The sequence below is a fragment of the Cyclopterus lumpus genome, chromosome 9 (assembly GCF_009769545.1).
Source record: "Cyclopterus lumpus isolate fCycLum1 chromosome 9, fCycLum1.pri, whole genome shotgun sequence".
In the NCBI taxonomy this organism is placed as follows: Eukaryota; Metazoa; Chordata; class Actinopteri; order Perciformes; family Cyclopteridae; genus Cyclopterus; species Cyclopterus lumpus.
This window is the reverse complement of record NC_046974.1, coordinates 6,857,103-6,870,734: the sequence shown is the minus strand read 5'-3', so window position 1 is coordinate 6,870,734 and position 13,632 is coordinate 6,857,103. Positions and strand designations below refer to the sequence as shown.

General features: G+C 42.9%; 2 protein-coding genes across 4 annotated transcripts; one reads left to right on the top strand and one right to left on the bottom strand.

Moving 5' to 3' along the window:
* Positions 1-33: 33 nt before the first annotated feature.
* Positions 34-5,344, bottom strand: poli (polymerase (DNA directed) iota). Of its 3 annotated transcripts, none has more exons than XM_034542341.1 (10): positions 5,152-5,344; positions 4,854-4,979; positions 4,590-4,754; positions 3,996-4,142; positions 3,564-3,800; positions 3,004-3,182; positions 2,819-2,910; positions 2,607-2,740; positions 2,036-2,229; positions 34-1,411 (listed from the first exon to the last, which is right to left on the bottom strand). In XM_034542341.1, the coding sequence occupies exons 1-10, from the start codon at positions 5,234-5,236 to the stop codon at positions 653-655; spliced, it is 2,118 nt and encodes a 705-aa protein (XP_034398232.1). In that variant the 5' UTR covers positions 5,237-5,344; the 3' UTR covers positions 34-652. The 3 variants fall into 3 exon arrangements, with proteins under 3 accessions (XP_034398232.1, XP_034398233.1, XP_034398234.1); XM_034542342.1 differs by having other exon boundaries at positions 5,147-5,262; XM_034542343.1 differs by having other exon boundaries at positions 1,183-1,411; positions 2,023-2,229; positions 5,152-5,333.
* Positions 5,345-5,655: 311 nt separating this feature from the next.
* zgc:152968 (uncharacterized protein LOC564848 homolog) lies at positions 5,656-13,469 on the top strand. Its single transcript, XM_034540764.1, has 17 exons — positions 5,656-5,806; positions 6,179-6,877; positions 7,172-7,602; positions 7,709-7,804; positions 8,082-8,343; positions 9,167-9,507; positions 9,607-9,747; positions 9,824-9,938; positions 10,024-10,092; positions 10,199-10,339; positions 10,503-10,616; positions 10,711-10,784; positions 10,898-11,002; positions 11,358-11,473; positions 11,701-11,839; positions 12,747-12,867; positions 13,108-13,469. Exons 1-17 carry the CDS (start codon positions 5,656-5,658, stop codon positions 13,203-13,205), a joined length of 3,213 nt encoding a protein of 1,070 aa, XP_034396655.1. The 3' UTR covers positions 13,206-13,469.
* Positions 13,470-13,632: the final 163 nt, after the last annotated feature.

The following is a 13,632-nucleotide window of genomic DNA, read 5'->3' as shown; positions in this document are numbered from 1 at the left end:
TTTCGCAAATGATGTTCAAGGCACAAATCAATATTAAGTTTTATAAACAATATATTTTCTTATTTTCAAAACAGGTACATTACTGCTGACTCACAGGGGTGGACGTAAAAAAAAGAGAAACACAAATACGAACATTTCTCTGCTTTTGTCGGGATTGTCAGAGATATTGATCAATATGGAACGAAAACATTAATTCTTGACTTCACGCACACTTCTAAACCTTAAAGCATTGAACCACTGCTGAGATATATTTAAAAGTATTTTTAGCTCAAAGTTAAATGGGCAATGGAATTATTGTTACAACCCAATAATGAACAAAATCATTGATCACTTAACTAATTGTGTTAATTGATGCTGATGTAAATCTAATTCTAACGATTTTTTCCTCTTTTTTTGCAATGCAATTTTCTTTTTTTCAGCATGATCTTTTAGACTTCTCCCTCAATGTTGTCGTACATAATGTTGCCGTATTTGTAAGTGATGCATCAGAAATAATTTCCCCGGTACCCGTGGTCCTCAATATATGTGTAGTTGCCCCCAACTTGTGTCTTGCTCCAGAGCTACTGTACAGTTAAGCGTTTCTTTTATTTTGTTCACTCCCTGTATACACATCACCTGAGAACGAGACAGAACAAAAGGGATGTTCCTTAGCTCAGGGTTTGAAGTACTTTAACAGATTGTTTGCCTGAGTGCCTTTTCCTGCAGCCTTTCTGTCTTTGATCATCGGGCTTCTCCTCCCTGGTTTCCTGGATGACGGCGTCTTCAGGACGGCCTTCTGTTGCTTCCATCCAGACATCAACTCCCTCTGAACGTCTGGCGGAAGCTCAGAAAACACCGTAGGGTCCACATTTCCCGGGAACTCGCAGTCAGCAGGCCGAGGAAACGACGGTCTCCCTTCTTCCGTGACGTTTTCTCCCAGAAACGCGCTCAAGCCCTCGGGCCTCCGATTCACGGTAGTCGTCCAGTCTGGTGGGTCCGATTTCGCCACGGCTCCTTCAACGTCTTTGATATTTCGTGAGTCGCTAACCGACTGCGGCGACTTGTTTGTCGTTATGTTGGGGACATTGACGGCAGCAGGTGAGCACGTTGGAAGACCGGGGAGTGAGTTTGTGTCAGCAGGTGATAACAGCTCCTTCTGGAGCTCCTCAGGGAGAAGCCGGAACACTTCGGGGTCGACATTTGGGGGCAGTCGATGCGTCCCAGGAGGGATTTCTGGGTGTGACCTCGTTGTACTGCAGGATTCTTTCTGAAGCGGAGGTTTCTTTACAGCAACAGCAGGCCTCTGTTTTCTATTTAACCCATATAATTCTGCCCCAGAGCCACGAGGGCTTTCTGTGGCTACTGTCTTTTGAGGCGGGGTGAATTGAGTCATCACGCCGTGTGCGCTCAACTGATGATCTGAGGAAGCGTCCTATTGGAGGAGGAAAGAGGAGGAGGATGAATGATTTTTACGAAACTGTACCAAAATACAATTTCTAAGAAGAAAAACTCCTGTAGGCGTCTTTTAAGTGTGACATGATAAGATCTCTCTCAGCACAAAGTAAGCATTGTTCACCACGATATACTGAAGACTTTGAGGACTTTTTCATAGTATGATGGAAAACCAGTATCTATTTAAAAATAATGAAAATGTTTTGATTGGTAAACGGTAAATGGATTTATTTCGTCTTCAGACCACTCAAAGTGCTTTACGCAACACGATTTGCACCCCTACAACGATTCTATTTAAGTTTATAGGTGCACAACACCCGAAATTACACAAAAAACATTAATAACTAACACTACAAAATAGTTAAGACTCTTGTAAATACTTATTTTATGTTTAAGATATTTATCTCTGTATTGTTGGTTTGCTCTTTTTACTGCATGCTGTCTTGTGTAGAATTACATTGTTTATCAATTGGGAAATCAAAAAATTAAAAAAGACTACTTTCTAATTTATTTATTTTTTACATTTCAAGACCTGCAGATACCCGGATGTAAACTATCGGTAACGGCAATAAAAAGCCAGAATACGATTACTTTGCCGTGTCACCTGGCTTTGTGACGTGCTGTGTGTGAAGAAAGACGTTATGGAGCCCTTTCCGCCGACGGCAGCTCCCCTGGTCTGCAAGTTGCTGAAGCAGACGTTGATGAGGGTGAGGTGGAAGGCGGCGCTGCAGTCCACCATCTTGTGGAAGAGCTTCATGGCCAACGGGACCAGCTGGACCACAGCATCATCAGCGCTGTCTATAGAAACACAACAGAAAAACAATTGCCTTTATGCCAGTTTTGAACAGCAGGACATGGAGATGACGAGCAGAGAAGCTTTGGCAGAATTTAAGGGAGTTAAAGTTTGCCATTGTTACAGAGGCTTTGTGCTTATGGCATTTTAAAGCCAACGAATCATAGTGAACATCACCTGCTGTTTGTTGTATAAAACGGTGCTGAGGAATACTGATGAGAACTGAACAAACGGAGTGCATTCATGGCCATCAACGCTAAGGACTAAATACACTTTAAAGTATTTTTACGGTGAGTGGAAACCCTGATCAAGTGTCAACATAAGCCATCCTGAGCCGTTTAAGGTGGGACATCACATCGTCCTTGCTGGTGCATGAGCTCACCGGAGGTGATCTTCTGTCCCACGTGGTTGGGTATCGGACACTGTCGGCTCTCCCGACCGAACCACTTGTTGGTCGCTGAGTATCTACGGATGGTCAGCCGGAAGGTTTGGGGTGGCCTGCCATCTTTGTGCATCCTAGTTTTCAACAGATGGTCTGAGGTTAGATTCAATGGCTGGAGCTTTTAAAAGAATCCCCCACGACAGTTATCTCACCTCTCCACCAGACTGCTCAGGAGCTCTTGAATCTTTTCCAAAACGTCTTTAGTTGTTGACATTTTCTTGAAGGAGTCTTCGTCACTGAGAGACTGAAACGTGAACAAAACGTCACTTTAGTTCGTCAGACTGTCGCAAAACAACTTTGAGCGAAGAAGATTCATTTCAGGGTTGCGCTCGTCTACCTGAGGGGCCCCGGTGGGTACGACAGCCGAGTCATCAACGCCGAGGGACAGATTCTTCAAGCGCTGGGCACTGGGACCTCCAAACTCCTTCCCCAAGTCGCCCAATGGGAAGAGCTGAAGGTCTTTCACACTGACCAATCCCAGGGCTTGAAGTCGCTTCGCTGTTTGGTGACCAACCCCTGAAGGATTTATCGTCAGGGATATTTTGTACAACGGTTGTTTTCAATACATGAGTGTAAATATGATTTGAGAGATGTTTCTAAGTTTACTGTACAAAAAGCTAAAAAGAGGGATTAAAAGAAGATGTATATATGCATATATATATATATATATATATATATATATGCATTATGCTTCTACCTTTTCAGTCTTTCTGTTTAGTATATTGGATTGTGGATGTACTTGTTGTATTGTAATGATTGACTGATTAAAAAACACATACATACAAAACAAGTTATACACATCCAAAGGGTTTTGAATTGAAAAATATTTAAGCAATACTGCACATAGAAATTGCTAAAGACAACAAAGTTACACATCATCTGATCATGTACGTATACCCGGTACTTTGCGGACACCGCTCAGGCTGCCCATGATGTCGCCGATGTCCTCAGGCAGCAGGCTGGTTTGCTGATTGGGTTTGAAGGCGCCCGACACCAGTTTGGCCAGCAGCTTGTTCGTGGCGACGCCAGCGCAGCCGGTCAGACCCAGCTTGCTGTGGATGGCGTCTCTTAGCTCTGCTGCTATGTGTGAACCTAAAGCCAACCTCGGATGATCACTTGCTTTGACATCTGCACCTGAGCAGGAAAGGAAAAACAGAAAAAAGTATCTGTGGTCCTGATAAACAGATACCAAAAAGTACACTTTTCACGTGTTGTGAAACTGAGAGCGCAATGCAAATATTTGCAATGCACTGCAACAACGTTTTAGCTTCTGGGCTTGTTTCAGAACTCATTTCCTGGCTTCCATGAGCCAGATGTCGAGTGACTTACTGAGACGGTTGTAGACGTGTCCTTGAAATGAAAAGTTGTACGACTCCGGTGTCTCCGCTAGCCTTCTTTCTACCATCTTTGTGATGTCCATGAAGTTTTCATCAAATCCAAGTCTCTCTACCAGTGGACAGTAGGACGTCAGCAGCTCTGGACGGAGGACAAGAAAAGGTCAAGAAAGAACTAAGACATATATACGATGTTAGCAAAAATGTAATTTCTCCAATTGACCTAATAATCAGAGAATAGCGTGAGCTTAACACACTAATACATATATTGTATGTGTAAAAGGGGAAGGCAAGGCAGTAGGAATAGTGGTAGCATGTATGTGAGATTTTTACACTTTACTCAAATGCGTTTGCCTTGCATTGTGGATTTTAGAGATTAATGTAACTGTTTCTTTATTTCTGAGACACCAGAACCTGATATTCTGTTGTTTTGTGTTGCTCAATTATTTTTCTGCTTCAGCAAATGGAACCACAGATGAGGTGTGATTATTATTATCTGTCTATTCAGTATGTTTTGGGGTTGAATTTTACTCTGAATACTCTTTGTCTTAGAATACAGCATTATTATTTTGCTGAGAATCCTGCCTACCCGTCAGTTTATATGACATTTCTCTGTAGCGTGTCAGGTCTTCTCCTTTCACCAGCACCAGCTGAGGACATTTCTCCTTCGCGACGGCCACAGACATCAGCTTGGTGACACCTTGATCTCTTGCCACGTAGTTGCAGGTGACGACGATGTATTTCTGCTGAACACCTGATGACACGAGAGACACGTTATTGAACCACAAAAGTATTCCGTCAACTTGTATTCTTCCGCCACACTTAAGATCTTTTCGTGGTGGATCCTGTTTACCTAAAGGGACCTCTCTCAGTGCAGGGTTTCTGATCATTTCCACCTGAGCATAGAAGCAGTCCAGGTCGAAATGCAGAATGACTCTGTGAGCAGGTGTTGGTCCTGATGTCTTATTGAGGCTTGGATCTGAAACCAGAGATTATACACACGCTAATTACCATCCTGCATGTATAGATAGGCGTTAGACTGAGCCCCTGTTTCTATCTGCATGCCAAAAAGACATCTTAAAGCCATAATAAGTGTACACATGTATACACATGTATAGTCGGCCTAAGCCTGCCAAGTCTTCATACTTTACCAGAAGCAGCAGCGGTGACTGAATCCACGAAACTGTTATTCCACTCAGTTTCATCTTCTTCCATCTCACCCTCGCTGTAATCCATTTTGGAAGTGTTTTTTTTAATATCCCAGATGTGTTGTTGTTGTTGTTGCGGGAGGGAAAGTGCACCAAACAGAGAGAAAGTACTCTCCTGGACTGCGGGTCCCAGTTCAGTTATGCGCAGCAGCGCCACCTGCCGGCGCGGAAGACCAACGGCGACACAATGAACCGCAATATCACCTGTCATGACTAGTTTTGTTGTGGTTGTTGTTGTTGTTTTAATGTTTCCGGTTTGAATTAGTTTGATTGAGTGTTAAAATATGAACATTCAAGGAACAAAATAAAACACATTAAAAATGTCGCATTTAATGTATCGCTCGGCTCGCGACTTGAACAGAGCCTATATATGAACGAGGCTGACGTCACGAGAACTTCACCTGGCGCGCGGACAGTCAATTAACTCGTCAAACGAAACGCGTCCCGATGTTTTCCTCGTCCGGTCTCTTTGATGGCATACGTTGTCCGTTTTTAAAACGAGGGCTTTGCGAGCGGCCTTACTGTCTGTACAAACATGCCACGGAGTTGCGGGACGCGTTTGGTGCCTCGTGTCATTCGTCGACGGTTGACGTTGCAGGTCAGTGCGTTGAGGTGCAACGTGAGCGTGCAACACTTGTCGGGTGTGCGTCGGCCAGCCTGTTGCATTTGTCTGGTAAAAGCTTTCAATTGCATGTGACGTTAGCTACAAAGTAATTTCACAGTAAAAACTTTTTTAAGTTTCTGCTGCACTTCGTCTGGGATTTTTTTTATTAGGCACTCTATTTGCAATATTAGAAGTTATCTTAATTTTGATATTGAGCACATTTTGGGGTCTGTCGTAGTCTTGATAGTGTAAAGATGAATGCTCTGCACACCGCTTCATGTCACCACACCACGCACGCCCCACTTATTTGTATTGTAATCCACTGTGTCACTAACGAGTGCCATTTCATGTTCCCCTTTTGTGCAGGAGAGCAAACTGGTTATCCATCGAATGATGAGACTAAAGATGACTCCCTCCAGGAGCTGGAGCGAATCAACAAGGAGATTGAAACCGTGAGGCACGAGGTGGAACATGAGCAGAGGCGACTGTCCCGCTACCAGACCGTACTGGCAGACAGCATAAAAACTGCACCCAATTACTCAGTTTCCAAGTCCGAGACTGGGGTTAAAAATGTAGATGGAGGCACTTATGGGCTGTCGTCACGCGCAGACTCTACTAGAACGTACTCCCGAGCCAGGAAGTACGTGGTTGACAACTCGAAACCAAGGACTGATTTGGAGTATGACCCTCTGTCCAACTTTTCTGCTGGCTTGCGATCTGGCAGCTCATCGGGCAAAGAGCAAAAAGTGAAAAATGGGCAAGGTTTGAAAAGGAACGCTGTACCTTGCGACCAAAAGAAGCCAGTCGCACATCAGTCTCTGCTTTCCCAGTCTCCATCTCCAGAGCCACTGGATGACTCTAATGAAGACGGTGTCCTGATTATTGACATTCCTCCCTCTCCGGACAAAAAGAGAGCGAAAGCTCCGAATCCTGTCGATTTTGTTGCTGGCAAATCCCTCCAGGACAAAGTGGAGAAGGTCGAAACGGAGCCCGTTTTACGTCTAAATGCAGATGCATCAACTCCCCCGTCATCGACATTTGAGAAAAATGGAGAAAACGATCAAGGTCTGTTTAATCTTTATGAAAACAGTGCAGTTAATTTAGCTGACTATTTAGAAGACGTGCAAAGTGAAAATCAGAAAATTAATCAATTTCGTGCTGAAAAGGTATTTGAGCAAAGTCCTGAAGCGGCAAGTCCTCCCGCCACCACAGACCAGCGAGATCCCAACGGCAACAATCTGTTGGTGGAAAAGGACAAACTTGCGTTTCAGGTTGAATTTCCTCAGTGTGAGCTGCCCCCTTGTGTTGGGGAAATGAATCCATATAATTTTCCAACAAAGAATTCACTTTTTTACGAAGCTCCAGATACTAACTCGAACTCGCCGTGCAGACAACATGCCGAGCAGGTCCAGACAGCAGATCAGGACCGGGTTAGCAGTCCGTGGTCTTCAGCGCTGCCACAAAGCCAGAATACGTCGATCAAAATGCAAGGATGGTTTCAGGGTAAAGCCGCTGCACCTGAAAGCTACCCGGTGCCGGCAGAACCACTTTCAGTCCATTCGTCTGCGTCAAGTTTGGCAATCGCAGCTGAATTATCGTCCGCATCAACTGGACAGCTTTTCGTGACTGACGATAATGAAGAAGTTATAGTCATTCCGTCCAGCTCGGATGAAGAGGAGCTTAACTACTCTGAAATGGAGCTGTCCGACAGTGATCCGATGGAGGAATGCTACAGGATCTTCATGGAGGCCAATGAGGATAAGGGAAATGAGGAGCAGCCTGACGCGTCTGTAAGTACGCTGTGTGACGAGGGCCAAGATGAAGACGTTTATCCCAACCCTTGCAGTGTAACAATCGTTTCCCCCTTAACCATTTTTCACATTCACTCATTTTTAGGTTGGCGCTGTAGATGTGGAGAAGCCAAAGTTAAACGTCAAACCCCAAGCATTGCCAGGAAAGAAGAGGGTGGCTCATGATGCCAAACATACAGAGGTACATGGTGCTTTAAAAACTATTAAAAAAACATTTGTCGCAGCTTTTTTTTTCAGTCTCAAACCTTTTTTTCTTCTTTTTTTTTAATGATGCATTCATGTAAACTTATTCACACATGTAAGTACATTTGTGTACAGTATATTTAACCCTAGATAAATAAATATACATTACAATTCATACTTCAGAATGGCCTATTTTGTCTGGGCCACTGTCCTCCCAATTTCAAGCCTAAAATTATAATTTTGAAGGCATGATTTGATGCATGTGCTCTGTTTAGCAGCCAGTGGTTAAGAGCAGACCTCAGCCCCAGGTGCTGGTTCCCCTGCGTGCGCCAGCAGTGTCAGGATTTGCCTCCCAGCCCTCCAGCACCTCTAAGATCCAGCAGGTACAGCAGAGAGCCTCCATGCTGACTGCTTCAGTCAAAGCTGGTCAGGCCTTTGTTGTTTCCTCCGCCTGTCAGAGGAAGCCAGAGACCCAGAGTGCATCTTTTCCTTTAACTCAAACCCCTGAAAACCTGCAGCCTGCTCCTGTACAACATGGTAAGCATTTGTTATCTCTCAAGGATGAGATTAATGAAGGTAAATTCTTTGAAAGATTACCATTAAATTGTCAACGGCAAATATCGTCCAAGTACAAAGGTAAAACGAGGAAAAACGATGCACTTGATTGTCTAAGTTGAAGCTTTTATTGAATTTAAATGTTGTTACTTGTGTGCTGTCTTATGTAACGTTAGACATTCAGTATATTAACTGTAAAACATCTTGCAGACCTGGGGTCCCATTTATAAAAATGGTTTGTAGGATCCACACTGAATGTGGCTTACATTACTTACCAGTGAGCATTCTTCTTTTATGAATCCTAAATCTACGTGGAGCCGCCTCATTTCCCGCAGTCTCCACGCCCTTCCTATCTAATAAATAAAACATTGCATCTGTTCCTATCAAATAAATTAATGAAGTCGAGAACGTTGCAGCGTTTTCAACCAAAAAAAAATCTATTTGAAAACTAAATTTGTAATTTGTCTTATATGCACATCAGCCCATGAGAAGATTATTAAAAACTATTGATTCCCTGCAGAATTTGAAGTGGCTTGCAACTGTCACAATTGAGAGGTGCTTATGGAATAGTTATGGCTCACAAGGACAAATAACACAGCTGGTTTGATTGTTTATGATGAATCCACAATTTACGCTTCATATTCAGTGAATTTAAACATTTGAGAGCCATCATTACAGTCCGGCCTCAATTCGTATTCAATTCATAAACGAGACCCCTGCTCTGTCGTCTCATGTGTCGATCAAGCAGCATTTCTTTCCTTTTTGTTATTTGTATGCAAAACCCTGTTTCTGTCTCATTCCACAGCGCACATGAACTACATATCTTTGGGAACTGCCGTGATCGGGGCGGACAACAACTTGCACTTGATCCTCCCAGAGGGCATCTTCCCTCTGCCTGGCACCTCCAGTTCCAGCCAAGTTACGTCGGTGCTTACCCCGATCAGTCAAGTGCATACGAGCACGCTCGCCGTGAGACAGATGTACCATCCAGCTGCAGTTATGCCTCTGCAAAGATACCGCACAACGGCGCCTGTGCTCATTCCTGCGCCGGCACGTAAACCTTCGCTGGCCTCGGCCTTTGCATCGTCACATTCGAGTCCAGCTGCTTTCGCCGCGCCTCAAGCTGCTGTCCATACCGCTGTTAAGGTGATAAGTGAAACGAGCAGCCTTTTGTTGGGTACCATTTTCAAAGACTTGAGGCACGTTTCGTCTGTTAATTATCTAATAATGACTTTATTCTTTTAGGCTGTGACGACTAAACGTAGACTGAAGCAGTGCGAGGCCGCCAAGGAGAAAGTGCCCCATGAAATCCGACAGCGTTATGTCAACATGTTTACGGAGGAGTTCCTCAAGACGACAGAAAACGTTAATGAGGCTTTTGAAAAGGTGACCTTTTGCCACGTATGTAATCCTCCCTGTCGGGACTACAATCTCTCCTTTCTAACCCCGTTTCTGTTGATAGGCTCTTGCGGAAGAGAAGGCCGTGTACAATCGCAGCGTGAACAAACTCAAGTATCTGAGTGTTGCCGTGAACGCACTGAAGAGGCTGAAGAACCAAAGTGCTGTTACGGCTAAAGGTTGAAACCTTCTGGAAAACCTTCATGAAATCTGGTACGACGCAGCTGTTTATATTAAATCCATTTATTATGCTCTCTGTTGCAGATGAAAATGAAGTCAAAAGCCAACAATACAAAGGCAACATTTCACTTGATCCTGAGTTTAAAGGAAACGGTGAGATCTGGTTTCCTTTCTTTCTTTCTTTTTTTTTTATTTGAATGCATTTGTCATTTCATTCAAATATTGTGGCAGCGTCTCAGTGACTGCGTCTTTCCACCAGATGATATGGCGTTGTATGAGATTTTGAGGGACTATGTTTTGACTGAGGAAAAGCTGGTTGAGAGCAACTATCCTGTCCAGCACCCAGAGAAACCCGGTTCTTGTGTTCTTTTTATTGACGTTAAGAAAGGCAGCGCAGACCGTAAGTGAAAACGCTATACTCCCAACTATACTCTCATAAATGACATTTGATGCCATTTTCACATTTGTCCACTAGAGAGCTCACTCGACTTGTGCTGTACAGGCAATGAGGGTTGATGTTCTTAACACATTTAACCTACTGTCTTCTGTTTTGTGGCTTGAAGCCCTCAAGAGAATTTGCTGTCGCTGTGGATCCACGTACTCCGTGAACCAAATGGGCAAACACATCCGTAAGGAGGAGTGTAATTACCACTATGGGAAAGGGGTCACAGAAAAAGGTGAGTGTACCATAGTTGTAAGTCTTTAAAAACACATGTTTATTATATAGCTTACACCATCAGATCATTGTGTACATTTTGAAACGGCCAACAGTGCCAGGTGGCGTTGAGACGCGCTACAGTTGCTGTGAGGGCGTCATGGGAGCTCCTGGATGTCAAGTGTTTCAGGTACGAAAAGACGGAGCGAGAGATTATTTCCGTAACTGGATTCTTGCCTAAAACTTCCTCAAATGAACCGGTGAGTAAATGTGTGATTGATTTTTTTTTTTTTTTTACTACAGGTGCATGTCCATGACTCCATCAGCATGGATGGGTTTGTTTCGACTGTCCCCAGACATCCCTCAGATACCAGCTGTCCCGGGGTCTACTCTTTGGATTGTGAAATGGTGATCAGCTTATTTTTATTTATACATTTTTAAAAAATCTTCCCAGTGTTGAGCACCAAACTCAAACTAAACCACAACTCATTTGTGGATGTTTCATTAGATATATGATTAAAGAAATGATCCAACTTTGGTTATTTGACAGAATGAAAATATATTCAATTCCAGATCCTTTCCCCAATACACTTTATAAACACCTGAGTAATTACTATCTAACCCCCTTAATGTACACATTTGCCAGATGTCAAAACAAACATAACTGAGTGAGTCTGTGGGTGGCTTTAACATCATTTGTTATATTTAGCTGGCCTTCAGTGTGCAGTGTAAACAACATTTATTGTGTTCATTTCTGTCATAGTGTTATACCATTCATGGTCTGGAGCTGTCGAGAGTGACTGTTGTCAACTCTAGTGTGCAAGTCGTCTACGACACCTTCATCAGACCCGATAATGAGGTCATTGACTATAACACCAGGTAATGTTTCTTAGAGAACCAAATGTCTTCTGTACACCTACTTTTCTCTCATAATAACCTGTGTGTGTGTGTGTTTAACCGAAAGACTCTAGTATTTTACATAACGATGCAACAGATATAATGTCCAATGATTACTAATACAGAGTGATGCATCAAATGACGACTTCATATATTTTTCATCGGCCAGCTGTTCCATCAGTAGCCTGCGTGACACTTTACTTGTCAAGGTTTTCAGGCATCTGTGAGGAAGATGTGAAGGGTAACCGCACCTCCCTCAGAGAGGTGCAGGAGACCTTGTTGAGCTTCGTCAGCGCCGACACCATTCTGATTGGACACGGCCTGGAAACAGACCTCTGTGCCCTGAAGGTGACTACTATTACCCTAATGTCAATTAGTATTCCCCCCCTCGTCACCCTGAACAGGAGAGTCTCAATCATGAAACGTATGCCAGACACATAACTGCTTTGACCAAGAGGAAGTGTGGCCAGAATCTAACAGGTAAGGACATACACCTGGGTGGTATGGCCTAAAATTAATACAGCGGTATAATTTATAATAATGAACGGTAACGGTAAATATCATGGTATGTTCATTTTATCAAAAGAAAATGTATATGTGCTTCTGAAGGTAAAAGCACTCTTGTGGCAACTGCATGGCAGCTTTACTCTGCTCCTAACTGTATTATAACAAAGCTAGAGAGATATTATTTATTTTTGCAAAACCTTTAAACTTTGATGTAAAAAAAAAAAAGACTACAAAACGTTTCTCCCTGCTCAAAGACTCACTTGCCTATTTAAAAAAAAAAGAAGAAAAAAAAAAAAAAGTTTTTATAAAACAGACTTTTTAGTTTTCCGAACAAAGAAGCATGGACTCCACCTCTCGGGCTGGCGATGATTTGTAATGTGTTGATAAAGTTTTGGGGAGGAAAAAAAGAAGAAGAATGTAAACGTCAGTCAAAACTCATGTTGTAGAGCAAATTCATACTGGTGTATTTTCTAGATGCTGCGTTCACACCAAAAGCGTTGCGAATATTCTCAACGCTTTTGGTGTGAACGCAGCATAAGGGTTTAACAAATGCTAATTTGCATTTAACATTATACGACCCACTTTGATCAAAGGTTTAGGTCCAAGGTACTTTCTCATCAGATATTATTATCCCGTTACACTGCTTTTACCTCGCGTTTGTCCCTATTCTTCATGAGTGCGGAGTAATTCTCACTTTTCAAGAAGCTACCGCCAGTAATAAGAGCGTCGGATATCTTCTTTTCTGTAGTTGCTCCATGGGACAGTGATAGACACATCGGTGGTGTTCCCTCACCGTCTGGGCCTCCCTCACAAGCTGACCCTCAACAACCTCACAGCCGACTACCTCAGGAGGATCATCCAAGAGAGTGGTGGGTCATCACGGATAACTACAGCCACTGTACAAGTGCCTGTTTTATTTGGATGTCCATTGAAATTAAACTCTACCATAAAACTGAAACTAATCCCAATTGAAATAAAGAAATGTATTATAAGCGGTCTACAATATCTGAGAAAATACTACCAAAACTTGAAAAATGTAATTTATTGCTAATGCATGTTTTCCCAATGTGTGCATCTGACTAAATGCATGGCGTTAATGTTTCTCGCAGTTTGTGGCCATGACACTGAGGACGATGCTGCTGCCTGCATGGAGCTTATGTTATGGAAAGTCAAAGAAGAAGGAAAAGTGAAGAAAATATGGATATAATACATGATGATCACTAAACTGGGCATACATGAGAAGGAAAAAAAGGAACAGTCGCTGTTATGCATATTTGAATGTCACATCTATTTGTGTTCCGATGACATGGGAGGGCTGTGTATTTTTTCGTTTGTTTACCTCACTTAATTTTGTGTTTACAGTAATACCTGTGTTTTAAGTTTTGATTTACAGCCTTTGTCCATAAATATTAGTGAAGGTCTGAGGGGTGGGGTGTTGTCAGTATTATCCAAGTAAAGGCACGTAATGAAACCCCTTTCTGTGTGTTTTTGTTAAAGTTACACCTGCCAATGAACAGTCATTTAATAGTCAATTGGCCTCAATTAGATCACACCTGTCTGCAATTACTAGTGATTTGATAGATCACACCTGTCTGCAATTCAAACAATTACTAGTGATTTGATAGATCACACCT